We start from the raw sequence: 27875 nt of genomic DNA, 5'->3' as shown, positions 1-27875 counted from the left end.
CCCGAGTCATTCTGAGGCTTGATAAAAGCACGAATTAGCTGTAAATTTTGAAAAGTACTTTTTGAAACATGAAAGTTTTTGGTATCTTCGCGATCTCGGCGAAAATCGCACAGGCTTCACAACCTGAGAGACTGGACACGCTTCTAGAGATGATCAGACATTACAGGTACAGTTTTTACTGAGATGAAAATTTTGAGTTTTTCTTTTGAAATTTTGAAATAACCGCTAAAAATCGAAAATTTTTACCCGAGATTTCTAGGCCAAATTTTGACGATACAAAATACTTCTCGTATGGTTGCCATTGTCTCATCAGAGGAGATCAACTCGACCACCACGGAACTGGCCAGCCCGTCGATGCCCTCGATGCCGTCTGCCGAAAGTACAAAAACTGCCAGAAATGCGTCCAACGTGAATATGGAAAAGACTGCACCGAGGCGGCGAATTACAAGATCCGATACAGCTCCAGCGGGGCTATCAGAGCTCGAGATCGACTTGCAACTTGCGAGAGAGAAGTGTTCAACTGCGATCATCAATTCGCTCTGGACATTGCTGAGGAACTTGATGTCTACCAACAAACTTTTCATACTTTCATGGGGCCATTTGATTACAATGGTTAGTTTTCGTCCAGGAAGTAATGAATTGGCAAGTTCATGCTGCAAATTTTTGGACACCTATATTACCAATTATTAGTTGTTGATTAGACTCATAAAATTCACCGGCGGTTTTGATGATTTTATTTTTAAGACCCCGCTAATTGCTCGAAGATTCAATCGAGGACAATTTTCAAAGCTGAATGCTGCGGCGGAGTCAAAAGGAAAGGGTTTGCCCGATCGTTTATTTTTGTTATTATGTAACTTGGGCACTTTGAGAACCCGCGGAAAGCGCCTTTACTTTATTTAATTCATTTGGAATTCAAAAATGCTGCCCCGACGGCACCGTCCGCAACGAGTGCTGAGATCCGATCTGGAAACTGGATTGAAAAATATCCTGATCAAGCGATTTACTTCGAGGAAATACTCTTTGAAGCTGTACAGTTATCAGATAAACAATTTTGTAATAAATAAATTCAAAAATTTTAAAAATGCTTCGATGATTTGTCGACAAAAAAAGTCGTTGAGTAACAAGAACGGTTTTATTTTTGCATTGATTTAATAAAAAAAATGATCTTTAACTTCCCAAGAAAAGCAGGAATCAGCGCAGGAATCAACACATTTATCAGGGGATGTCTTAAAGACAATCGGATGAAAACACAAATGATTATGTTCATGTATAGTCGTTGATGAAGTTACGTGAGTTCCATTCCATTCAAGTCGCTCAACAATGGCATTTCTTAATAAACATATTGAAACTATGTCATCATTTTTTCGGGATCTTACTCGGAATAAGAGCTTCCAGCAAAAGAAATTATAAATTCGTCAAAAAACAGAAGACTAGATGTCACAACTCCCTTAATTTTAGCTCGAATAAGAACAATTATATGTAATGACCTGTTGCAACCGACCCGCAAATGACCATTCATTATTCCGAAGCAAATAAATTTCATCGGAAAAATTATTTTCACCATCAGTTATTTTGTTTCCTCCGAGTGTAAGTATTCCATTTCCCAAAGAAACGCAGCCCATGCATCTTGCAGCGATCGGGTGATTTTTACCGTATTGCCAACCACTGAGTCCGAGAATTTCGATTTTCGAATGAACATCTCCTGTTTCTGTGTCTCTACCAGCAATAGCAGTTGGCATATTGTTGTCCAGAGCCATACAGCCACAATCATGTTGGAAGTTCATTACATACGGATTATTTCGCGTTATTTGCCCATTGAAGTCTTCGCATTTTGTATAAGGAGCAGAACCAGAACACAGGAGAATCTCATTTGGCATTGTTGGTACTGTCACAAGCATGCCATCGATTTCAAAATCGTTTAGAAGCGTTATAGAAATAAGTTCTATCGAGCATTCATTTAATTTTGTAATTTGTCTTGGACTATTATTTCCACCAAAGAAGAATATTTCTCCGTTCAAATATCCATTTCTGACACCTTCAAGAGAGAATCCATCTACATCAGGAGTTGAATAATAGCGATTGTCCTTTCAACAAGCTCAAGTGATATATAAAATTGATGACTCACACACTTGAAGTCATAGTAAAAACAGAAAAAATGCATTATTTTCTTAACCAATATTGTAAGAATTTTTCTGAATATTATCAAAAGCTTTCCTTGAACGATCCATCAGCTGAGATGATATAACTGTGCTTATAACTATATCTCTGACATATTGAAGTTATAAATGGCTGACATTTATAACCGCCATCACATGGACACCCAGTTGGACATTCTGACATACAAGGGCATCTTGCAGAATCAATAAAAAAGTCGTCGTTACATCTCTCGAAACATGCGTTATTGGCGTAGCAAGTGGTAACGCACTTTTTTTGACGAGCTGCAGCCTCTTCAATACATTGCTTGTATATCGGATTGTCAAGCTCCGGATTCTTACAAAAGCAAAGAGGGTGCTTACAACCATCACATCCATCGGGACAATCATGAAAACAAGGACAAGAATCATTGCATTCTGAGTACTCATGCAAGCACACAGATTCGCAGACAGAATCTGCACAGTTTCCTCGACATTCAATGAAAATAAGACGGCATTGAGCATCGCATTGATCTCCAAGTTCTTGATCCCTTTATTATTTATAAGTATATCGAATGAAGTTCAGATACTTACGGGCATGATCGTGTATTCTTTGAAAGACTACCTGCAGTGCCGAATATAAATAGCAATATCTCTCTCATTATATTGAGAAAAACTGAATTTCAGAAGAGTTGACTAGAAATCAGCCGGACTCTTTGACATTTACAGTCACATTGAGCCAATTTTCGGCAAATATTATACAACAGAAATCAAGGAAGAAAATCCGATAGTCTATTCTCTAAGAATAATATTTCAAAAAACTTACCAGCAAAAAGACTTTTTTCTAATTTTTAACATAAGTATAAACATCAAGAATCTTCCATCTTTCTAAATATAATGTTCATGGCAGGCGCTAGAATTCTGTAAGTTGATGTCTTGCTCAAAGCAATTATGCATTATCGCTCACTTCCTGCAGCAACAAGTGTTTTCTTCAGCGCGCTTGCATATAACATTGCTCATTACAGTAGGGCGGCGCTGAGGCACTGTGGTACTTGTGAATAAATTACATTTAGCTCTGCACTGCTTTCGCATATCAATTTTTTATTCTTGCTTCGCATGACGACTTCCTGCTTGTAATTGCCTCTTGCTTAGTTTGAGAGAAGATTTCGTGGATTTCCACCGAAACTTTATCAACCAGTATTCAAAAAAAAGTATGACGGAAGAGTCGAAAGATGAGGAAGAAAAGTCAAAAGAGAGTGAAAGTAAAGAAAAGAAGAAGATGGAGAAAGAGAAGAAGACCAAGAAGCCGGGAAGCTTTGGAATTACAAGAGAAATCGTTCATACATTGCTTGTTTTCGTAGCTTTGATAACTTGTCTGATAACCAGGTACACCTTCTGCTTGAAAAAATGGTACCACTCTTCTATGTTTACAATTCTATAATATTAAATTATAGACTATAAATTAATTTATCCAAATTTTTTTCGTATAAAACTTGATAACTTATACAAATTTTAGAGATATCATTCTAGCTGAGGTTTTTGCGTGCAAAAAAATATTTTAGGTATTCGAAAAAATGGTTCTCTTACACCATTCATGACCCTGGTGGAGGCGAAGAATCAATAGACATTGCTGTTGGTATCTCTTCCTGTTGCCTCAACACAAGTTGCTATCCTTCTGGTGGCACCGGCTACTTCCCAGATGCAACTCAAAAAGCTTCCATTGATGCCAGAGAAAACCTCACTATTTCTGTCTTCCTTCTTAGGTCACGGTTATCGAAATGTAGCCAAAAACACGGAAAAATTTCAAATTTCCCGTTGATTCCTGAGTTTCTAGAGCTAATCAAAATCTCGTTCAGTTTCGTTCCAACTTATTGCCCGTTGCTGTCAACTTTGTGACCGCAAGTTCGAAAGGTGCCCTGCTCTAAACGAAAGAAAACGGTTGACAATGGCCTGGCAAGTTGTGCGCTCGCCAGCGACCGTGGTCAGCTTGTGGTGATAAACGAATTAGTGACACACGTCGCAAATGGTCCGCTTGGCTTAGGGGCGTGAGCGGTTGCATTTCCGGTTGCTAAGGGGGTTACATTTTTGTACTTTCAGTCATTCGAGTTTTGAAACAACGAAAGTTCGAAAACTTGATTCGATAACCGTTGAATAGTTTTGGTCTTCTGATAAGCGTCGCCGAGTTATCTATGGATACCAAAGGAATGGCTCTCGCACGTGGTCTCTCATGCAATTTTCATATTTTTACCTCTTTTTTTGATATGTTATCAATAATTTTATCCCGTTCAATGAATGAAATTTCACGAATTTCGCTGTAAAATTCCGGAAAACCCAACTTTCGCCCTTCCAATCTCGATTTTTCTGGGGCTGTTACGCGCTAATCCGATTTTGAGGGCGTCTCCCTTGAGTTAAATCTGTACCGGAATTCGTAAAGATCGGTACGAACTCGCTTTATTATCCTCCTCGCACCAATTGCGGATTTGAAAGTGGTCAATTGGCGCGTCATCCGTCACCAATAATCGAGAATTATGGAATTGAGCGGCTTAGTTCGCTGTCATCGCGAAGAGAAACAGTTCTAGAGCCTTTTGAAAAGCGCTTCCAGCATCGCAATTTCAAAAATTGAAATTTCTGCGAATAATGATGTTTATTTTGGTCCTTTTTGGTTGTGTTTTCAGCGGGATGTCGGCAAAATCGTCACTTTCTGAAGGCAAACTTCCTTGGATTGGGCATTGCCGAGGATACTGCAACTTCTTTAATACTCAAGAAGGCGCGATTTCTACTTTTACGGAATTCAAAAAGGTACAAGATTTTCGAATTTCAAAATTCATTATAAGAAATTCGAGGGATGACCCTAATAATTATTTGAACAGAGCGGATAAGATAGTGTTAGAATATTCGGAGTTCAAAGCCGGCGACTGCGGCTGGTGATTGCGGCAAGGCAAACGCTGCTAATATTTTTTGCTCTGTGCGCACTTGAGATACTGTCGAATGGCGAAGTTCTAACTGCATGTTCTAGGGCACAGAGGCTCTGAATTTAAGGGGGACGCTCCGTTAAAACCACTTTTTCATCAAAAATACTCTTTTTTCAGTAGTTACTGTAGTTTTCTTAGTTCTGCGAGATCGTCAAGAAGAAAACTCCCGAAGAACTCGTTGACGGCCAAGAAAAAGATCCGAAAATTGGACTTGGAGTCATTTTTATTTTTCTGAGTAAGTATAACTGCGAGTTTTGTCTAAAAGAAATGAATCTACTGATATGTTCTTAGCAATTGTGGCGGAAGTTTCGGCAACCTTGTCAATGGGCTTGTTCCTCGTCAAAGACATGACACAAGCAGGCAAGCAGAGAGTCGAACCCTTGCCCGCCGCAAAAGGAATGTTTTCACTCATTAACAGATCTCTGTGGCTCTTCCCGTAAACTCACAAAATATATTGAAAAGGCTTAAAACTGATGAAAATTTCAAAAAGCAGATGAATCGAAAGAATCAACAGAAAAAACGACCGGTTCTGAGAAGGAAAACGACGAAAAAGGAGCTTCAAAAGAATCTTCTGAAGAAAAATCAGAAGAAAATATGACAGAGGCCGAAAAAATCGCCAAGAAAATTAAAGATAGTCAAGATAGATGGGCAGAAAAGCAGAAGAAAAAAGCTGAAGAGGAAGCAGAAAAGGAAAAAGCAAAGGAGGTGGAGAAAAAAGAAGAGCTTTCAGGTCTCGGTCAAAAAAATGAGAGTGCAAAGTTAAGAGGAAATGTTTTTTGAACGAGTATAATTAGAATCGCCCGAGATGGAAAAATCGAAATACGAAATTTACAAAATCGTGGAAGAGGAAGAAGAGGAGCACATTGAGGATTATGATAACAAATTCATGATCTGGCATTTTGGTGCGATCCCGAGAGAGTAAGTTCATTTAATTATTTAACGCATCCTGTTCTTTCTCTTACGTGCCTGACTATATATTGTATATGCAGAAAAGAACGTCCATAGGGAATATTAGGCTCTAAAATGGACTATTTTTGCAAGTCTTTTTGGTCGTTTTTGGATCGACTTTTCAATTATTTCGCCGTTTATTATTTCAACTTCCTGGATCGAGCCTGCCTTGACTTTGGCAGAAGAAAATAATCCAATTAGCCGTCTCGTTAAAATAATCCTTCTAAAAGCCCTTCTTGAACTCGAGAAAACGTCAATTTCTAAAACCCTGTTTCTAGGCTGTTCAAATTCGATCTCGAAGAAGCGGAGAGACAAGAAGCCCTGCTCGAGTGCGACGATTCTGAAGCTCTTCATCAAGCTCATTTGAAGCTTCCGAAAGCGGAAATAGAAATTGCATCCGACAGATCGATAAATTCAACTCCCGATAAAAGGAAAAAGAAGAAGAAAAAGAAGCCAATGTTTAGGAGAAAAACGATTGATGTCATTGATAAAACATTGTTGCTGGCCGCGATGTTTGGGAGAACTTTCAAAAGGTAAATATGATTTTTTTTCAAGAGAAAAGTCAAAAACCATAATAATACGAAAAAATTTGACAAAGAAGATTTTTACTTTTATGAATTCGATGGATAATAATTTAAAAAAAACAACCTCGTAGATTTTACTAAGATCAATTATACAAAATTGAAGCAATTGCTTCATCTGATAAAAACCCTTACCTTACCAACGAATAAGACTAGTAGTGAAAGAGAATGAAAAGCTGGTTTCCGTTGATTAGGTTCGTTATACTTATGATGACAAAACCCGTTCCGCGTCTTGGCTTCAAAATAAACGATCAAAGGATGACAACTTTTTTTTCCATAATAAGAGGACGTATTGATAGTCTTAGTTCAAATCAAAGCCATCCCCAAATACCCTCCTTTCCTTTTCTTTTCAGGTCGAAAAACACGCTGCGAAAGATTGGATCATCCCCGGCTCTTTTCGGCAATACTTTTTATGCAAGGAAATTGTCGAAAAATGACATTGACGAAAATCATATTCTTACGGGTTCAAATACGGTGGCAGTGGCCGCTGCCCGCTCAGTGAATAAATATAGCGGGCTGAATTTTGTGAGGTCATTTTAGACACAAACGTGTTATACTTGCGCTTGCTACTGTAAAAGTAGAAGTGATACTGTCCGATATTGGAGAGCGACTTCCAGTTGTTTCCATAGTGTAGTGGTTATCACGTTCGCTTTACACGCGAAAGGTCTTGGGTTCGAACCCCAATGGAAACACCATTTTTATGATCTTTTTGATATTTTACGGTAATTTGAGAAACAGTCAATTTTCGACGATCAAAAAGACCCCCAACACCGGTGGATCCAAAGGTCCAATTCCTCAAGCAAATCGTCTATCCAGCAAAAGTAAGACCTATCTTCCGACGCAGAATACTTATCGGATATCCTTAAGCCCGTCGAAAAACGATTTGGCAGATTGGATTCCTTCAACATACAGGCTGCAGAGAAATTCGTCCGGAAGATAAAGAGGCGCTTATCAGAGCCGAATCTAAAGAAGCTCAAGAAATTGACGAAGCTAAAGGTCGAACAACTGAGAAAATTTGATACAAATGCGCTTCTCAACAGGATAAGTTTGAAAGTGAACATTGGAAAATAGAAAAAAACCATAATTATTTGAGAAATCGGCGAAAGCAGACTTTTTTTCTTTCAAAAAATAATTGATTCCTTATTCCTAAGTAAATTAGTCCATTGATTTTGATCAAAAACTCAAAAAAGAAACGCATTCACTGCTCCGCCTGCATCCCCGTTCGGTCGTCACGTGAGTCGCAAGGTATGTTTCTAGCCCTCTGTTAGAAGAACGACACTTGTTTCGAACACCTGAGGCTTCTCTGAAAAGCTCTCTTAGATAACTGGTCAAGTTTAGTTGAGAAACTTTGATTTAGGATTCGAGGACTGGAAAGCTCAAAAGACGATTGACGAAGCCTCTTTCAACTTTTAACCTTGGACTGTTGTTTGGGACGGAGACGAGTCCTACATACAGTCAGGGTTAAAATGTGCTTCTTCCATCTAAAAATGAGGCTGAGGCGCAATAAACCAATCAAAAATCAGTAAAATTTGGTGAAAGCAATCAAAATTCATTATTTTCAAAACAACCAATCAAAAATCAGAGTTTTTTCGGTCAGCCAATAAAAACCCATAAAATTCCATTTCTTTTTAACCCAAAAAGTCAACAAACAACACCAGTGGAGAGTTTCTACGTAACCATGTCTGCAGATGTAAGTAGCAAGCCAAGATTAAATTCAGCAGCATCCTGCTTTTTCATCCTTGTTTTCCAAGATACAATGCATTATTTTAGGAGGCCAAGGACGCGAAAAAGAAGAAAATTCACAGAAGAATGAGCACTTTCAATCTTGGCCTTCTCTTTGGCACTCAAAACTCGCCGACTTACAGGACCAGTTCACCAACAATTAGCAAATTGAAATTCTTCCGTCGAAAACACTCTTGTTTACAAAAATCACTCTAGAATTCGTTGAACTTGGGCTGAGTCAAGAGACAAGTCCAAAAGAATCCCTCGTTGTATCCGACTCCGACGGGGACACTTTGTCAGCGGCAAGTTTCAAGTCCGAGTCGCCCAACTCGGAAATTCTTGACGAAGGGGCCGCTGCAATCAAACGAGCCATGGAAATTCGAAGAGAACAGGCCAAGGAACGTTTTTCCAAAATTAATCATGTAGAATTGAAAAGTCTGAAAAAACCATAATTAATCTTTTTCATGATCGTTAAAGTAATTTTTTTGAATATTTTTAATTGATAACTTAATTCTATTATGTCCAATATCTTTATAATTACCATCAATCTGACCATAAGATATCCAAAATAAAAACCCTCTCGAAAAACCAAAAAAGCTGAAAGCCGAGGAAGAATCCGAAAAGAAGACCCTAAAAGTCCTTAACGATTGGAATAGGCAAGCGCGTATGATCGCCTTTATCCGTGATGCACCGGTGCCAATGCCGCCTAAATGCGCCTATCTACCCCTTCGTGGCGACTACTCTTCATTCCCAAAGGCACTCGTTATCAATTTTTATCCCAAACCACGTGAAACGTGAGGAAAAAAGTTCCCGGTCGAACCCATTTTCATAAAAAAAGGACTCTTGATAACAACTTTTTAAAGGCTCCAGCTGCAGTTGGAGTTGTTGATACAAGCTCTATTTATCATCCTGAGTCGCCACCGAGAATGATGCAAAGTCAGAAGATTTTGCATAAACTTGTTCATAAAGGGATCGTCCCCAATTTTAAAGACGAAAGCCATCTTTTTAATTTTTCCGTAATCAATATTGTCAAGGCCGAATTCAGCGTGTAGAATTCGTTACGGGATGATCCCGCTGTTAGAACGTCCCGGCGATTTAGAATCTCCAGAAGCACTTCCGGTGACTCTACGCGATGCCAAATACGAGAGCGAGGATCAGAAACAGGCGCTAAGCACCAGACCGGATCTGGCATTTGAAGATGAGAGCTACCAACTCATGAGCGGCCAAGGTCACGTTCGAAAGATGCAAATCCGACGGCAATTTTTCGTGCACTTTTTTCGGTGACCTGTGTTGCAGGGAAATTCAGAAGCGTGACACGAGCAGACTCAGACTTTCCGAAATATGCTTAGAGATTTTTCATCCCCTTAGAATCAGTAAAAAAGTGTAAAAGTCGGATACGATTAGTGGCAATGAGCTTATTATTAGCTTGAAAGACCTTACCGTTTTCTTGCAAGACGTTAGGTTCCAGGCGTTTTTCAAACGTGAGAAAAGCAACAAAAACAAACTGGATGCCGATGATCAAAACTGAGCAGGTACGTAACCCTAGCCCTTGGTGTTTTTGAGAACAACCTAATGAGCTTTTGAATTAAGGAGAGCACCTCTTGTGTAATGATCAATGAAAGATGGAAAGGTTGAAAGATAAAGCTTTTTTGTTGAGCGTGGAATAAGGAGGACCTATTCGAATTTCGAACAGTTTTGTTTTTTTTCTTATATCTGGAAAAAGCCAGATTCAAATAAGCTCAATTAGGATTTTTGTCATTATTGACGAGTAGACCCTTAAATTGTTATGTTCAGAGAACGGAGCTAGAAATTCTCCACGAAATGATCAACTGCCGCCGCCGGAAGAGAACATCTTACAAGTCGAGCTCGTGAAAAAACGGCCAAGAGTTCGGAAGGGCCTGTATATTTCTAGAAAACATTTTTAAAAACTATTCATTCCAAGTTCTTTTGCGCTCACTGCCAGCTTTAAATTCTGATTTGAATAAAATTAATCTGCGATATTGTAAAATTCCGAGTATGAATCGTTTTATAATGTTCAAGGCCAGTAAACTGCGGTGGCAATAAAAATTTGTCTGGTCAGATAGAGCAAATAGTCAGAATCGTTTCAGTACAGAACACTCATAATCGTAATCATCAGTAGAAAAAGCCAAGAATATTTCAAGAAAGAGATCTAAAATAGAAATATGAGAGGGATTCCAAAGGAGTATTTCAAAGGACAGTTGGCTAAAAGCTATTATTGCCATTTTTGCAAGTATGATTAATGTATCTTGCTGGTTATTAACGAGGATTCTAGTCATATCAGGGAAAAATTGTACAGGCGTAAAACAGTGGAAGATTCCGAATCTGGAACCTGGAGAAGATGGGTTTGCGAAAAAAGAATTTGTGATAAGTGCATTGAAGAGAAAATCCAAGGAAATTGTCTCGGTTTTAATATGGGATGCTGTGGGTTTCTTTGCGATGGAAAGACAGAATTGACACTTGTTAATATATATTTTCAAAATGCCAAATTTTCTTGTCCTCATAAACTATGCGACAAAGATCTTTCCTTCGACGAATTCTTTAATCACAATCATCAAGAAGCAATTGAAGACGATACACTAATTTCGACCTCGACTCTGATTGATGAAGAGATTGCTCGTCTGCAGAATCTCAAACTTATTGAAGAGGATCTCAAAAATACGGAAGCAAAATTAAAGAAAGCATCAGACGAGGAATTGAAGAATAAGAAAGAAATCGAAGAGCTCTGTGAAATGATATCGGGGCTGCAAGATAAATTATCCGACTTGCGGGAGGAACAAACTCGCCTTGTCAATACAACGAAAGATCTGAATACAAAATTGACGAAACTGAGAGAGGACGCAAAAGAAATCAAACTACTGGAGATCGGTAAATTTTAAATTCATTTGTATAATTATTTTTTATTTGCTTTAACCATTTTTGAAGCTCGAAAGATTACTCCTCAAGAAGTAGATGCTTTGACGTGTGGAGTATGCCTGGAAAAGTATGACAACGAAGATCATCATCATTCCATCATTATAAGCTGCTGTCATTCATTTTGCTTCCAGTGCTTGAATATGCTTCAACCGAAAACTTGCCCAAAATGCCGACAAGCGTTTTCAGCTGATCAAATTAAGAAAATTTTCTGAATCAATTTTTGCCTTTTATATTTTTTCTGATTCTTCATAATTCAATATTCTTGGTTACTGCAATAATTTAAATAAATATTATTTGATTCATTTCATTTTATGTAAATGTAAGTTCAGCTCGAACTTTTGAAAGTAATTATTGTAATCGTGCATTTTGATTGACGCAAAGATGGTTGTTTGAGGGTATTTTCGGAATGTCGAGCTAGAAAAAAAGAAAAATGAAAAATTAACGTTCTTGCTTTGAAAATATGAAGAATACATCCCCGAAATTCTCGGAGACGCGAAACTCGGAGGATCTTCCGCTCATCCGAATTTTTCGCCTTTTTTCTGAAATTCTTCTGAAGCATTACGACACCTGTTTGGTCACACTTTGAAGTGAAGATTGTCGAGTTCGTGAGGCGATGAGAAATTTTCGGAAGGATTCGCGCTCGTGATGCTGAAAAGAAGTAAAATTAGTGATTTGAAACTTGCAAGGTGAAGAGTTCACTGAAAAGAACAGCTCTCCTCGGCTCTTGAATTTGGAGGAAATGAGGCCGAAACCAACTGATCCCTTATCAGTGAATTATTTACCAAAACTTCTTGTTCAGCGAAAATAATAGCATCAAGCAAATCGTCGAGTCTTGATTCGTCGGCGAGGGATTTATTCATTTCTTTGGCGAATTCGAGACTGAAATCGAGTTTTCACGAGGAGGGGGACAATCAAATTAGAAACATTACCGAGCTGATTTTAGACGAGCCGAGGAGCGCTCCCGCGGCGTTCCAAATTCAATCACGATTGCTTGACTATTGCTCTCTGAAGAATAATTACAGCAAATTTCTTGCTTTACAAAGTTCAAGAATAAACTGGAACGGGAAATTTCGCAAAACAAAGTGAGAGTTAAAACTTTCACTTCAAGTGATAGCCGGTTTGCTTATTGCATTTTAAGAGGTTCTATAAAGAGTTCTCATAATTAACGCGACTGTTGCAATTCGCGGATAGAGCAGCTTTTTGGAATGCTTTTGGAAAACATGAGAACAACAAAGCTTTTCCAATAGGTATACCCTTAAGAAAGTCATAAGTAAACTGTCACCCGAAGCTCCCTAACCCTAACCCTAACCCCTGACCAAAGAATGAGATCCTCTTACCTTTACTGAGATTCTTCGCCTTTTTCGACTTTCGACAAAGAATTTGGTCCTTCAGCCTCGTTCCAATCTTTTTCATGCTTTTGCAAATTTTCACAAAATATAATATTTTCCCTCGACCCATTTTCTCTTTTCAAAGACGATTCTAAGACGTAGTTACAGTCAAAACTAAAGCTTGGAAATAATCGAGTTGCACGTCTGGGGAGTCCAAAACTCGTTACGCGAGTTTCACCTTCTCAAAAACCCTCTTCTCATTTGGGAAATTATCGGACTTGACACTTATATATTTGCCGCTTCGCCTCAAGACGTCTCATTTTTGAAGTTAATCAGAAAGTGTCTCTGATGAAAATTTTCCTGATTCTTCTGTCGCTGACTTCGATTTCCGGCATCAAACTCTCAATGCTTTTCTGAGTTTCTTTTGGGAAAAAAATATAGTAAGCGGATCAATTTTCTAATATCAAAGCTCTAGAAGAGCCAAACGAAGCTTTTGAACTCATCCTCATTTCGGTTTGACCTTGAACCATTAAAAATTCATCTTTTCGTCTATCAGACAAATGCAGCTTTTGGCCTGATGTGCTCGCGTATCGTGCTATTTTGAAATATTATGAATGATTATGAATGATTTTTACTGCGATGAAACTGGTCATACACCAAAGTTGAATTTTATTATCGCATCTTCAAATTAAGAAAAAAATATATTTCGATGATGCTTTTTTATTTTTTATGGTTTCTTTTACCTGAACAAATGCTTGAGCAAGAAGCTGCTGCGTACATTGCCATGTTCTTTCTCTTTCGGTATTCTAAAAAAATCTTCTTGGCTCGCTTTTTCTAAAAAGCCAAAATATAAATGCCGAGTCAGTCAGTTTGCTATCCCGAGTTTCTACAGATTGAGCCCTTCGCATTCGCGGCGAAATGAATTCATTAACAAAAGTAACTGTCACTTTCCCAGCGCCGCCATAAACAACAGAGCCCGCACCCTATTAGCTCAGACTTTTCAATTAAAAAAAATACGTCTTTAAAAGCAATTTTGCCTAATTACAGAAAAACCTGACAGAACTCCTCTTTCGAAAACATCTGTACCCCGACAGTACCTTTTTTATATTCCTTGAGAAAAAATGCTGAGTCGTTAATAATTAAATTCCGTGTTGAATATTCTTCTGATATCTCTTCAGTCTTCTGTTACTACCAGCCTCATGCGTAAATGCGCAGTCTATAAATCCACTTCCAGCCCCCTTCTTTTATTAAATGGAAGGTTTAAAACGGTAAAAATTCATTTGTGTGAAAGCGCTCTTGTTCTCAATTGATTATGCTCTCCTTCACTTATCCGGAGGATTTAATCAGGAATCTGGCTAATTTGCAACGCCTTGTAGGTCAGTTAAAGAGACAAATGTCATATTTAGCGGCAGGCTGAGAGCCTGAAACAATAACAAGTAATTTGAAAAGACTCCGGACGAAAATTATTTACTGAAAAAAATTTTTATCTCGGGCCCAATTCTCCGAAATTTGAGTGTTGTTAGGGCTGAATTAGGAGAAAGAAAAGCAAGATAAGCCAGAAAACAGAAGATGACAAGATTTGTTTTGAGCAAAAAGCGCTCTTATCAGGTTTTTTATGCTTCTTACCTTGGTACCGCCCATCATGTTTGCTTTTTTTTCCGAGAATGAGGTTTCAGCAATTTTTTATTGAAAAGAAAGAAGCATGAATTACGGTTGTTTTGTTCGTCGGCAGTAAAAGGGCAAAAAATGTCTTCATGCACAAAAGTGAGATGAAAAATAGTGATTGTAAAAGTAGAACTTGAGAAGCATGAAAGGTGAACTTTTTTATACAATAAAAAGGATGACCCGATGATGATCGCGACTCATTTCTTTTGAGAAACGGCGATTGATCGATTTGAATTTGAAATCGGAACTTTTAGGAAGTGAAGAAGAACAGCAGCTTTAGTCCTCGTCTTCTTCGTCTACCGCTCTGCAGATGGACCGATTGAGGAGTCGCCAAGCGGTGAAGCGGTAGAATAAAACAACCGTCAGCAGAAGATGAATCACACCCTTAATAATTTTATTTTGGCTGAGAAAAATCATTCAAGGTTAATTAGTCCTGAAATCATGATTTTCATAAAGCGTCAAAAGTTCGCGATTTCTGACGCCGTAACTAACGCCATTGAGAGAATTCTAGCAACTTTGATTTCTGCTGAGTTGTGTAAGATTACCTTGGATAGAAAATCGCCGCAGACATCCATCGGCCTAATGCCAGGGTTTTCTTCCGCGATCCAAGCAATTGAAATCCAATCTGAAAATGAGAATCTCAACAACTCTTTCTAAATGGATTGTTTTTGACTCAAAAATCGGGCTTTTCTGAGATCTTTCCTCTAGTGAACTTTTTGCCCATCTTTTGCTCGGACGAATTTCTAAGAGAGAATAAAAAAGGGAGTGGCCTTACCAGAGCAGTTGTAATACATGAGTCCAAAGAGCCAGAATTTGAGTTTCGGAATTCCAATCACCAGCCGCGAACGGCGCAAGTACATGATCATGATTGTCTGCAGAGTCACGAGAAGCAGCTCGCCGAGGTAGTAGAAGTCGTAGAAAATCCCGAAAGCCAGGACATCCGCCGAGCTTAAAAGAAAATGCTGATTTTCTGATTCTCGCGCAAGAGACGTTCTCACGTGTCAATCATGTGTCAATCGGGGTCATGAAATTTGCACAATTTAGGAAGCCAGGTCAAAAGTGGCACGAGACTTTTGCCAGTAATCACGCTAAATATTTTCTCGATAAATACAGGCAGCGTTGCGTATGTTAGAATTCTAAATCGAATTCTTCTAGAAAAAGAAAATCATAAGAAGTCGAAATTTCTTATTCAATATATATTTTCTCACAAACAACTCAGCGATTATCCATGACTTCCTGTTTGTATGTTGTATTCGATCAAGTGAGTAAAATTATAACCAGGACTTGATAATTTGAAATCACCAAAAATTTCAAATCATATTTTGTCTGAAATCTCATTTCCATTTCAAAATTTCGCATCATCTAAGCAAATTTCAAATCTCAGGATTTTCGCAACATCCTCGTCATTTTTTCCATATTTCTGAGATTGCTGAGATCTCAAAATCTCAAAAATCTCAAAGACTTGTGATTGGTTCAGATAGGTCTGAAATGCTTGAGATCTCAAGATCTCAGATCTCATTTCATTGCATTGCGCGAATCTAATTCATGTCGATATTTGAGAAAATTGAGATCTCAGCATTTCAAATATCATTTTTTTTGCAAAATTAAAATTGAGATTTCAATCAGAAAATTTCTTGAGATCTCATTTTTGACATGGATGTGATGGCTGATTCATAACAAGGAATTCCTCCACCCTTTCATATTTTCAAATGTTTTTCGAACAATTCTTAGATATTTATTTGAATTCAGGCATCATATGATCATATAATATAATATATATGGTATAATATGATTCATCTGATATCTACACGCCCTACCTTGCTTCAAGAAGAGCAACTTGACTTTCGCCTTCTCCACCTCCTTCACTTCTCCTGACTCTCTCCACATACGCCATCTCTGTCGAGTAAAAATTCTCGCTTGCTCGTTCGAATCCTTCATCCTTTTTTTCGCACAGTAACGAGTCAATAATTCTTGGGAAAACGAACCTGAGGAGTGCCAGTCATCAAATTCGCGCATTGTTCGCGTTCCTTTTCCGTTGCGAACATGGAGTAGTACGCGCCAACAATCAAGTGGTAGGAGATATTTAAATAAACCGCAATCGAGCTGTTTTTTTGGATAAGAAAAAATTGCCAAAAATGCTTGGCTTTGGTATCACTATCAGTTTATCCGCTTGTGCCTGAAGTTCATGAGTCCGTCGTCCTCGTCGTTGTGACAGCGGCGTTTGCGGATCGCCTTTTCCGGCTGCGTAAACGCGTAGTACACGATGACCCCGATGCAGGCCAGGCCGAGATAAGTGTTCAACAAACACATTCCCATCGTCAAATATGCCCATAGTCGCGTTTTCTTGATCACTGAAAAAATAATTTTTCCGTTCATAATTTTTCAACCTCAGCATTTTGTTTCGCGAAGAAATTACCTTGAACAACCATAACAGCAATTCGGGTCGATTGAAGCCCTGAAAAAAACAAGTGCCAAGTAAATCTTCTGAATAGCGGCACCGAAACACCCAGTTTTTCATGACTCTGTTCGAACTTCGTGAATTCCGGATTTGGAGTGAAGATTTTGAACGAACCGTTGAGCACGAACATCCACTCAAAGATGAAAATAGTTCCTTCTGTTTTCATGACATACATCACGTCTGAAAATAAACGTGAATGCGGCATTCCTAGTGTTCCTTTTAAAAGTTCGGGTGTTCCGATTCTAATTCTTTATTTTTACCGCCTCTAGAATAGCAAATCCAAGAACACTCTTTTTCTTTGGAAAGGATTTGCATTAGCACCCCTGCCCCAAATTTGGGCGAGCGTCTTTGGAATTACGCCCGGCCAAAATAAAGCTGCCCGAGATTTGATTTGCCAGATTGTTCAACAGGAAAAATTTTCGAAGAAATTTTTTTACCTTCGAGTGTCTTGACCCACCGCTGTCGAGTTTTGAACTGTTCGTCTGTCAAGTCTCCTTGGACCAAAAAATCGGCGCAAACTTCTTTCGCCTCGAAAAAGATCACGAACCATTGAGTGACGAGAGTGACCATTATCCAGCCGATCATGAGACGTACTTTTATGTTTTCATGAAAACTCTGATTGGGGATTCTTGATTTGCTAAATTCTAGACACCCCCCCCAATTCGGGAACCCCCCCCCTAATTCGGGATGGTGTCTGGAACCGACAAAAAAATTTCGACAAATTTTGCGTGGGCGGCAACTCGGCTGCTGATTGGCCGTTTTGCCGAATACAGGCTTCTGATTGGTTGAAAATTTCCACGAAAATTTTTTTGTCGGTTCCAGACACCTCCCCCCAAATTCGGAAATGAAGTCCATTTAGTCGAAAAATCCAAGGTTAATTAATTCTAGAATCCCAATTCTCCCTGTTCATCAAATTCATAAAGGCAACCATGACGAGGTAGAAAAGCAAGTCCTGATTCCGGTCATCAAATGTCTATTTCCGCCGCAAGCGATAGAATACGTTAGCTTTAATTAGAAACTTTCGTGGCTCGATTATGCAAAAAGCAAGTCAACCAAGACGAGATATTTTGACATAACTGCTGATCAACCAATTTCACTTTCGTAGAAATTCTAATTGATTTCTTTAAAAATTGATGACCGGCTACCGAAAAATGAATGACGATGTCAATAACTTCCACTTCATCCTAAAAACGATTATTTTTCTTTACAAAACGTGGGTTGGGTAAAATCGAAATTCGATTTCGCTTAGTTGGTTAATTCGTAAAATTGGTATGAAACCGCAGAATCCAAAATCGCTGCGCAAAGTACTATTTTTATCAATTCCGCGGTTTTCATTTTTGCTTAGAAATTTCCGATCTCTGAATTGCTTCATTTCAAATCCCCAATTCTTTCTGCTTATTATTGACGAGAAGAATTGACTTTGATGGTTTATTGAATAATTAAAAGAATGAGTAACCATTAACTCTAACTCTAACGCTCAGATACCCTTAAATGAGGCTTACCTGGTTCAGCATCAAAATAATCAAGCAAGTAAGATTATTCGTCACCGCACCAAAACTAAGCACATTCAGCGCCTTGAGCTAGAAGTCACGTTTAACGGAAGTCGCGATCACTGATTAGCCAAGGTCGCTAACCTTGAAGTTATCAACGCGCCGCCTGCGACTTCTATCGCAGAGAGTTGCGCGATTCAGATACATGTAAAAAGCGAAAACGCAGGAAACCACGTCGAGAAGGATTTTGTAATATTTCTCCGCGGCGGAGTGAATTGGGGTCGGACTGTTGCTTTCTGATTGTGATTGGGCGTTGTTGAGGTTGACCAGGCAGAAGGAAATGGCAAGGTTGATGAAGGAAAAGGCGATTGTTAGGGTGCCCCATAAGTAGGCTTACCGGACTAAAATTTGGCCAATTTTTCTAGCTTAGTTTGAGAGTAATATGATACATATTTAGAAAGCCCAGAAGCTGGGCTTTCATTTGAGCCCAAAATCAAGGGGTCTCGGTCATGGCCGGAAGGCAAATTATGGGACCGGAAGTTCTAAAATCGGCACAAGAACTCTTCTACCGATTTTTTCGATAGGTTTGGGATCTCTAGAGCTTTGAAAAATAGGTGAAATAGAAGGCTTAGACTCTGAGCTTTCTTAAGAGCCAATAAAATTTTGCCGCCCGTCGGTCTAGCGCCCACTTCTGGCCCTAGAAGTTGACTTCGAAAGTGCTTTATTCTGAAAACTTCAGGTTTCGACTCAAAATTTTCGACATCTAAACCTACTTATTATGTTTCTCAAACAACTATAAACAATAAATGTGTCTTAGAAAATTGAATCGCGGTTGACCCGGGAGGTTTTTTTTCATTTTTCCTCGAGTTTCTGTTGAAAAATACCCATATCCCCAAGTTCTCTTGCCACTAGAGGGCGCTTAACCCAAGGGCGGCAAGATTTTATTGGCTCTAAAGAAAGCTCAGAGTCTACGCTTTCTATTTCACCTACTCTTCAAAGCTCTAGAGATCCCAAACCCATCGAAAAAATCGATAGAAGAGTTCTAGTGCCTATTTTGGAACTTCCGGTCCCATAAATTGCCTTCCGGGCATAACCCAGACCCTTTGATTTTGGGCTCAAATAAAAGCTCAGCTTTTGGGCTTTTAATATATGTGTCATAAGACCCCCTTAGTAAGCTAGAAAAATTGGCCGAATTTCAGTCCGGTAAGCCTACCCATAAGTCGGAAGGAAGTTCTCGCTTTTTGATTGGTTGGGATTTTATAGGCTGGAATTGAATATATTAATCATCAAATATTTCGGAAAGTCCATCTTTGATAAAATCAACTGTCAAAGTGATCAGTTGGGAACGGTCAGCGTTGACCAGTCCTGATTCACGGCCAAGGTCAACCGCATGCTAATCTTTCTTCTGATTCTAATAAGACGGCAATTATGCGATGCCGCCACCTTGATGAGGTCTCTTTCCTCGAAAAGGTAAAACAAGTTCACTCATCAAAAATCAACCATTTCCTTGAAATTTTCTTCTCTCAACTCCGCTGGGTCCAGATCGGGTGGTGGCTCGTATTCTGGTAGTGCTGGTTCTTCGCCTGTTAGGTGATGGCCTCCGTTTTGATGATTTCGTACTTCGCCGTTTTGAAAACTGAAAAATTTGAAATCTTCTTCGTCGAGATTAAGGGGGTGGGCATCAATCAAGCTTAATTCGCAACGATTTTTTTGACTGAAATAAACAAAGTGAAACCCTTATTTTTGACCGAGGGAGATTCGATAGACTCCTGTGCTTCAAAAATAAGGGTGTCACTCTATTATATCTCGAAGAAAAATGCTCGTCGGAGGGCTTTTTCTCGATGCCTACTCCCTTAAATTCAAGTGTCTCTGAATCTTGACGATCAGTTGTCGAAAAAGTCGTTATTTTGATCACTCTGCAATTTGAGTAATTTTCATAAATTGTCATTTTCTTTATAATCTCTGCTTGAAAAAGTTTCCAGTAGTAAATACCTTGTTTCAGGAGCCACGGAAGATAATTTCTTGGTTGATATAGTGCCATTGAGCTAAATTTTTAATAAGCTCATTGGAAATAATCATTGGTAATATGTCAGTATGCGGTCAATGCTAAAGAAAATGGATCGACTTTGTTCTTCTTTCTTTTACTGTAACAGTATTACTGTTGATGAAAAGGACTGGTAATTACTGAGATCAATTCTGAACGATGAACTTTTCCGGTCTACTTTTGTCCGAAAAGCCGATCACTTCCGAAAGGAGAGAAAAAGCAATAAATTGAATAAAAGAACTATTAGTAATAGTCTATTACTGTTGTAGAAAAAACAAATACTGAAATGATTCGGGGCTCTTCAGTATTTCAGATCTTTAACAGATGTTTTTACAGGAAATTTTTGCTTCATGATCTCTTCTGGAATTAGGTCTTGAAAATCTTGACCTAGAAATCTTTGTCTTGAATACATTGGCATTTGCTTCTGCCATAAAAAGCGGACCGCTGACTGTATATCCGTTATTGGTGACGATTGAAAATGGTGGCCCAAGACCAAAGCCGTGAATAATGACCTTGAATATTGTTCCTTTTTACCTCGGAGACGATTATGCTTCCCCTTTTCATTAAAATCTCTGAGGCAAAATCCCGCTCAACCACAAAAGTGACAGTAAAAGAAAAGAAATGGAACTGCCAAGAGGGATCTTCTTTTTAATTATAAATCTGATCCCTGGAAATCACAATAAACAATATGCGAGGCTATAAAGAATGCAAAAGCGCCATTCAAAACAGCATATTCGACCAAGGGAATCATAACAGAATCATTATTGAATGAATACAGTATTGACACAATTTTCCATTATTTCTGTTGAGTAAGCGAAACAGACTACGAGTCATATTTATTATTCTGAGGTTCGGAAATGTTCGTAAAGGTCATTTTAAGGGTATTTTATGAAGAAAATTTTTGGATAAAAATCATATTTTATGTCTAACCTGGCCATTGACAAGATCTTGTAAATTCTCTTGTGTCATGAAGTCCTCTTGCATCTTCGTATACTTTGGCCTGAATCTTATTCCCAAGTTCTCAAAAACGATTAATTCAAAAGCCAACAAAGGGCTTTATGACATTTTTTCACAAAGAGAAATCTTCAAACTTACACAAATAAGCGCCCGTTACTAAAAAACTTGTTTCCGGAAAAAAAATATTTCAATTCTGGGTCAAAAATGAACTCAATAATTAAATTTTACTTCACGAAAATTGACGTGAAGGGTTAAATTAGTCGTAAGGCGGGGCCTCTTGAATTTTTAATGAGAAGTTAATGGTTTTGAACTTGGTCCTGTAACTCGAAAATGTGGTTACTGTATGTGAATTGGTCTTTTTGGGTGAAAACAGGTATTTTCGCCTCTTACAGTATCAACCTTAGAATCTACTTGCGGACTTGTGTAAACAAATTAAATTCATTAAATTTGTATTCCCAATAGTCTATTGGCAATAGAGAGAAATACAGTTATCTTATTTTTTCTTGCCTATTTCAAATAGGCTATTTGACTAATAACTGGTCATTTGATTTATTTTTGCGAATCCGCAAAGCCCAAAATGCATTGTTCCGAAATGACCTTGCCAGTCCCCTAATGAGATGATGATCCAATTTTATAAAATAATAACTGTTTTGCTGCTGATCCACCCAAGTCCCGGAATCACAAACATCGAAAAATTTCCACTTGCATCATCTTCTCGGTTCAAATTTAGCTTTTTATAAATAAATTCGAAAAATGAATTTGCAAAAATTTTTATTAATTTAAAATTTGAACCGGTTTCAAGAGTCTTTGGTCGTTTTTGCTGCGGCATTTCGAGCCCGTCGTAATTTTTGGGTACTTCTTCTTCGTCAATTTCTATCGTTGATGAATCATCATGGGTTAAAATCGTTTCTGAGGACTTTTTTCTTAAGGGTCTCCCAACCCTTATTCTACAAAAGGTTTTTGTTATTAAAATGCCTCTTTCCTATTGAAATATCTCTGCAAATCTGTTCCAAATCGACTTGACTTTCTTCAATTTCTTCTGATGATTGATTTTGGTTCGTATTCTTATTCTGATTCTCTCTGATTCTAAGAAATACAATAAAAAACGAGAATGGAAGATGAGAAGTAAAGAAGGAAAATTGAGCGTATTATATGGACAGTAACGATACGATCGATGCACCGTTCATAATTAATCCCGAAATGCAAGTACGCCTAGCTTCACAACAATAAGAATTGAATAAATAAATAGAAGCTGACTTGTGAGCTGCGAGTTACAAGTGGCAACTCAAGATGAATTCTCTGAAGAAAGTTTGATTGAAACTTGTCAATAATAATTTATAGGAGGAAGATACTGTTATAGCAAGCAGAACATATCTTTTGACTGTACTTTCTCGTCAAGACCAAATTAAAAATAGCGGAAAGATTTTCTGCGATCTGATTTGCCGTCAAGATGAATCTAGAAATCTGATTGGTCTGAAAATAAAAAAAAAATGGTCAAAATTTTTAGTCGAAAAGTTCCCTTTTTGAACTAAAAATGTTCGTTTATCAATGAATAATTTGCAATATCTCTCCCAGACAAAATCACGTGACAGTATGTGTCAATATCCTTCTTGAGCATCGCTTTTCTCAACATATGAATGATATGATTTCCTTACTCTGTATTGTTCTTCATCCTAAGTAGCAATCCACTGTTTTCTTTCGCTTCCTCCATTTTTTTTTCTTTCTCACTGAAAATTGTGCTTTTAGGAAACAATTATGCAATGTCGTGATCAATTTTGATTGAGCAACGATTCAATTTTGACGTGATAAAAATAAATCCAGCTGGGAGGATTGAAGATCTTTGATTTCATAATTTACGACAAGGGTCTCCCTCGGCTAGATAATATTGATAGCCTTTATGGTTATAATTGAATAGATTTGATGATTTTATTTTGATTGATAGGGACAAATCTGGTTCGAAGTTGGAAGAATATTCTAGAAAATAAGAATTAATTTCCGATAAAGCATTTTTTATTTAAAGAAATGAACTTTTAGCAAGTCGTTAATGCATGCAATTAATTTTTCATTAACCCCAGTACAAATGTTTTTACTGACCTTTCTGCCTTCAATTTCTAATTTGCGATGCAATCTATCATCCTTTTCCCGGCCGCCTGTTTTTCATATTGAGATGATCGAACTCTCTCTTTTTCCGAGTTATCGTTTTCGACCTATTCGGCCTTTTCCCGATTCTGAGCAGAGCAGCTACGGTAGCTGCGGATAACTGCCAAAACCAATAGTTCTTTATCGACACTTTTTCGTTCAAAAATGCATTTCGCGAAAGTGAATAAAATTGAATTTGGCAATATCGGATCAGTGTCGTTCTTCTTTCTCGATATAAAAATAAAGAAGAAGAGTTCTTCTTTTTCGATTTGTTTTTTGTCGCGATCGATCTCTGCAAATTAAGCTCATTTCGTTTCTCACAATCGCTCATTAAACTCCTAACTCGATTCTGCAACGAAGCTTTATTTAATTTGATCTCAACCTTTCCTCGCTTGTCCTTTTTCAGAAGGACATAGTTTACGTCCGACTTGATTTTCATTCTCTAAGCAAATGATCGAATTATTTTTCAGAATGCTTAAATCTGATTATATTTTTCCACTTGAGTTGTTTCTGAGTTCAGACTATGAATTGAATTATAACAAAAAACGAGCTAAAGTTTCCGTTAGGGTTATCGGTAACGTAGGGTTAGGGTTAAATCGAGTCAAAAAAGTGGTTTAATGAACTTTTGTTTTTCAGAAAAACTTCTTTATCTGATTTTTACCCGATAGAAAAATGTAAACTAAAAAATCATTAAGAAAAAGGATGAAGCTAGACTTGCGGTCAGAGCTTTACAATTAATCTCAATCAAAAAGCATTAACCTAGAAAGGAAGTTTTCAGGTTCTATTTAGTAGACATACAGTCATTAAGTATTGACCTCATTTTATTTTCAGACGATATTGTCATTTACAGTCTAAATACCATTTTATGCCAATAGTCATTTTTTTATGTTTTTATTAATGAGTTAGTCTGGGCAAGCGAAAAAGAAACTAATAACAAAATTGTCTGTTTTAGTCAAAAATTCGAGGAAAGTCAACATAAATAGTAATAAAAGTACAGTAAAAGAATTCTTGAATTGATGGTTTTTAATGGATAAATCATGCTAAATGAGGTAAAAAGTATGCTTTCTGATTTTCATGGCAAATTTGGAAATAAATTCCGTAATGAAGCATGTTCAAATTCGGCGTTGGCGTACGTCTTCTCTTAGAAAGGAACGATGAAGCCCTTTTCTTGCTCGGATAATCCTCCGTTGAGCGCAAATCCGGTTCTGTTCATAGGCACATATAAAAAGCGCCAGTACCCGAGAAAACGCTCTATTAGAAGAATTGGAAGAAAAACAAACATGAAATTTCTTTTTGCATTTTCGGTAAGAAAGAAACGAATTTCAGGGTTTTTGTTAGGGGCCCTTTAATAGAAAGCTCTCTCGTTATCACTTGTTTCAGAAGAAAAAAAATAATCTTAAGACGTTATCAGTAACTGTTGCAGAACTGATAAGAAAGCGAAACAGTGATATTTACAAAGAATTTTGTGGCAACCTCATCGATGCTGATTTCTGCTACATGTGTACCATGCTCTGGGAGGAAGAGTTCCAGCAATTTCTCTATGCAGCGGATCCGGAACTGAGTAAGTCGAAAAAAAACCGTGTTTATGATGAAAATTCTAGCGCCGGAGACGTTGGAAATCACCGCGGAATTATGCATCCAGGAAGATACGATCAATTGTTGCGAAACTTTTGACTACTGAATTCATTAAAATGACTAAAATAAAAGAAAAAAGCGAAAATTAAGAGGACATTTGATTAATTGAAGCTGTATTCTTTTGATTGAATGGATATGGTAAGGCGGATGCACGGGCTTAAGGAGGTGGCGGCGTGTTTTTGGTGAAAATACATTCTGTTTTGGCGGATACGTTTTCAGACAACACGATCTGACGAGCGTTCGTAACATCATTCGTCTCTTCAGGAAGAATCTTCTTCTTGATCAAAATCTCAAAATCTCGCTCAATTAATTTGACCGAAAAGACCTTAATTGGCGAGTGGGCAACTTTCACCGCGATTATTTAATCTGCGCTTATTTTTGATAATCATGTTCACGCTTATTTTCTTCTGTCAGGCGGAATTAACATAATGGTCAAGGCCGTCGCCACATGTTTATCTCACGTTTATGAACAAACTATTTTTCACACTTCTTTCCAAGATAAAATAACATTTTCAAGGATCTGCTTGCTTGGGGAGGAGGAAAATTTTGAACCTGGAATTCAAGAATAAATGAAATTCTAATCAATTGATTTCATTTTTAAGATAATTTTAAAAGTCGGCGTTAAATGATAAAATAGGCTATCCCTTAATCTACTCTTAAAAAACTTAAGGGTATATAGTAAGAAATCGTTCTTGAAACCTTTCTTCCTAAACTTGAACTTGAAAACTTAAGGGTATCCCCGAGTTAACCATTTTTTGCACTAGAACTCCGTGTGGGCCACATAAAGAGACCAAAATCGCTTGGTGTCTTAAGGGTCTACAGGGAGAAATTGTTGTTCTAAATTTGTTCGAGATCCACAGGGGGATCCTTAAAATGGGTGATCTCTTTGAAATTTTTGCTGAAATTTGAATGAAGAATCGATAAAATAATGGTTTTTTTCTGAGCATATAAATAATTTATTTACAGCAAATATGTTCAGAATAACAATTTCGGTCACTTGGCAGCGGTTAAACTTGTTTTTATTTTTGTTGGAACTTGACGGTTTCGGAGATTCACGGATTCATCATTTTTTATTCTTCGGAATCATCGTCGGAAGATCGTGTTCTTTTTTTGATTGAGGCGTATTTACATAGTTTTTTGAATGGAAAGAAAAAATAATTTGCTGGGCAATTTTGGGCCCTCTGAGTTATTTTCATGGCTATCACTTTGGATTTGAACTGATAAAAGAAAATTCTTGAAAAAGAAAAATAATTTGTGTTTCAAATTGAAAATATTTAAATTTCGGAAATCGAAAAATTGAAAATTTTAACTACATGTGTTTTTGGATGTAAGGGCTTTCTTAGAGGCCCAAAAGCATTTGCCCTTTTTGCATTTGCATTCTGCTCGCTTGTATCTTGGTTTCTTGTCTGGATCGTACTTGCAGAAGATTGACACTTTTTCCTGAATAGAAAATTGTTAAAAGGGGGTTCTTACGGGAAAAGGATCAATTTGATTGGCCAGAACATGAATTACCGCGTTCTTATTGGCGCAGACAAAAGAGGCTCGAATTTGACTCGCTTTGAGTCGAAAACGAGCATCTGATTGGTTCAGATAAGATCTCCTCATTTCTGATTGGGCGAGACCAAATATGGCCCTCTCTTATTGGTTCTCACCTTATTGGAGTAAACTTGTTTCTGCGGCGAATAAATATGAATCGGCTGCAAATCTGGCGGCGAGCATCCATCCGAAACCTTCCTCGGCGAATTACACTGAAATAAAATATCAATTCAAATTACAGTTCGTTCTCTTCCTGCAAATAGGGAAACAGGGCGTGTTCGTGTTCTAAAATAAGCCAGTGGTCGAATTCTCAGAGGAGATGCAAAAATAAATACATGCGCTTATTTAATTCTTGTTATTTTTGAATCCTGGATCGCGATAAATTAATTCGATCAGCCCCAGAGTTGGCTAAATACGAAAATACGCTGCTGGTTCAAGAAATACCTTGATGATTGAATCGAGTTTGTTTGCTCGGTAGTCCATTCTGTCGGAAACTCCGATCCAGCGGCAGTTGAATGATGAGCGGCAGAAGCATTTGAGACCGGAGAGACCGTCCAAGTTCAATTCGTCTTCGGGATTTTTGCACTGAAAAAGATCATCATTTTCCCAATGATTTTTCTTCAACTGTACCTGAACTGAGCATTCTTTATCAGAAGCGTATGGCGTTCCTTGACGACATCCAATATCAACATTGTCGAAGACCATAAACACTCGGTTAATCTCTTCACAATGGTAGTATCCTTTAATGAGTGGTGAGTTACAGTAAATGAACAACGTCTTACTGTCTCTAACATCGAGTGTATCCGCATCGTCAACTGCGGCCTTTATCCACTCGCGGAAACGAGCCACGTTCGTGTAAACCCCAGGATTGCCGGGCAGCGCGCAGCCAACGCCGAACGACACGATTCCGTAGAGCTCGGGGTAGTTGCCTTGGGAACTCATGCACACGAGAGGTCCGCCACTGAAAATGAGAATGATGATGAAAAAGGAAAAAAAAGAAAGCCGCTGAGAAGCTGAGAATCTGTTTAGTTTGTCAGCTTATTTCTAATGGTTACCTGTCGCCCTGGCAGGCGTCGACTTGTCCTTCTTTGAAGCCCGCGCAGATGTGTTGGTCGGATCTGACGTTGACGCCGTCGTCTTGATAGCTCGCCTGACACTGCTCCACATCGACCAGGGGAATAATCGCCTTCTGGAGAATCGAGTTATCGCCTGTGTTCTGCGTCTCTCCCCAACCAGCGACGATACAGTTTGTTCCAGCTTTTAGCAAGGCTCAAAAGTGCGGCCTGGCAATTGGAATGTATTTTTAGCTAACAATATAAATATTTGTTCATTTA

At 38.1% G+C, this 27875-nt stretch overlaps 4 protein-coding genes, 3 long non-coding RNA genes and 1 other non-coding gene across 8 annotated transcripts; 3 read left to right on the top strand and 5 right to left on the bottom strand.

Annotated features, from left to right (window-relative positions):
- Positions 1 to 1067, top strand: LOC145697387 (group IID secretory phospholipase A2-like). The gene is made up of 4 exons (XM_081774581.1): positions 1 to 166; positions 260 to 612; positions 745 to 814; positions 883 to 1067. The coding sequence occupies exons 1-4, from the start codon at positions 69 to 71 to the stop codon at positions 953 to 955; spliced, it is 594 nt and encodes a 197-aa protein (XP_081630707.1). The 5' UTR covers positions 1 to 68; the 3' UTR covers positions 956 to 1067.
- A 6185-nt stretch (positions 1068 to 7252) lies between these two features.
- Positions 7253 to 7325, top strand: TRNAV-UAC (transfer RNA valine (anticodon UAC)). Its single transcript has one exon. It is a non-coding gene; the product is annotated as a tRNA-Val (tRNA).
- A 2146-nt stretch (positions 7326 to 9471) lies between these two features.
- Positions 9472 to 10279, top strand: LOC145700267 (uncharacterized). Its single transcript, XR_014134185.1, has 3 exons — positions 9472 to 9583; positions 9847 to 9887; positions 10150 to 10279. It is a non-coding gene; the product is annotated as an uncharacterized LOC145700267 (long non-coding RNA).
- A 1358-nt stretch (positions 10280 to 11637) lies between these two features.
- Positions 11638 to 12713, bottom strand: LOC145697604 (uncharacterized). The gene is made up of 5 exons (XM_081774821.1): positions 12627 to 12713; positions 12219 to 12294; positions 12072 to 12168; positions 11857 to 11937; positions 11638 to 11703 (listed from the first exon to the last, which is right to left on the bottom strand). The coding sequence occupies exons 1-5, from the start codon at positions 12700 to 12702 to the stop codon at positions 11638 to 11640; spliced, it is 396 nt and encodes a 131-aa protein (XP_081630947.1). The 5' UTR covers positions 12703 to 12713.
- Positions 12714 to 14324: 1611 nt separating this feature from the next.
- On the bottom strand, positions 14325 to 17351 carry LOC145697602 (uncharacterized). Its single transcript, XM_081774820.1, has 8 exons — positions 17178 to 17351; positions 16699 to 16920; positions 16459 to 16633; positions 16268 to 16385; positions 16100 to 16221; positions 15058 to 15230; positions 14828 to 14907; positions 14325 to 14666 (listed from the first exon to the last, which is right to left on the bottom strand). Exons 1-8 carry the CDS (start codon positions 17323 to 17325, stop codon positions 14559 to 14561), a joined length of 1146 nt encoding a protein of 381 aa, XP_081630946.1. The 5' UTR covers positions 17326 to 17351; the 3' UTR covers positions 14325 to 14558.
- Positions 17352 to 17614: 263 nt separating this feature from the next.
- Positions 17615 to 18616, bottom strand: LOC145697601 (uncharacterized). The gene is made up of 4 exons (XR_014133889.1): positions 18375 to 18616; positions 18243 to 18320; positions 17886 to 17924; positions 17615 to 17692 (listed from the first exon to the last, which is right to left on the bottom strand). It is a non-coding gene; the product is annotated as an uncharacterized LOC145697601 (long non-coding RNA).
- A 1102-nt stretch (positions 18617 to 19718) lies between these two features.
- On the bottom strand, positions 19719 to 21852 carry LOC145697600 (uncharacterized). The gene is made up of 4 exons (XR_014133888.1): positions 21543 to 21852; positions 21205 to 21274; positions 20223 to 20275; positions 19719 to 19866 (listed from the first exon to the last, which is right to left on the bottom strand). It is a non-coding gene; the product is annotated as an uncharacterized LOC145697600 (long non-coding RNA).
- A 4092-nt stretch (positions 21853 to 25944) lies between these two features.
- LOC145699286 (uncharacterized) lies at positions 25945 to 27821 on the bottom strand. The gene is made up of 6 exons (XM_081776556.1): positions 27597 to 27821; positions 27324 to 27502; positions 27172 to 27281; positions 26986 to 27126; positions 26658 to 26753; positions 25945 to 26445 (listed from the first exon to the last, which is right to left on the bottom strand). The coding sequence occupies exons 2-6, from the start codon at positions 27481 to 27483 to the stop codon at positions 26311 to 26313; spliced, it is 642 nt and encodes a 213-aa protein (XP_081632682.1). The 5' UTR covers positions 27484 to 27502; positions 27597 to 27821; the 3' UTR covers positions 25945 to 26310.
- Positions 27822 to 27875: the final 54 nt, after the last annotated feature.

The sequence above is a fragment of the Oikopleura dioica genome, chromosome 2 (genome assembly GCF_907165135.1).
Source record: "Oikopleura dioica chromosome 2, OKI2018_I68_1.0, whole genome shotgun sequence".
Taxonomy (NCBI): Eukaryota; Metazoa; Chordata; class Appendicularia; order Copelata; family Oikopleuridae; genus Oikopleura; species Oikopleura dioica.
The sequence above is the reverse complement of the archived record's forward strand: the minus strand, read 5'-3'. Positions and strand labels throughout refer to the sequence as shown.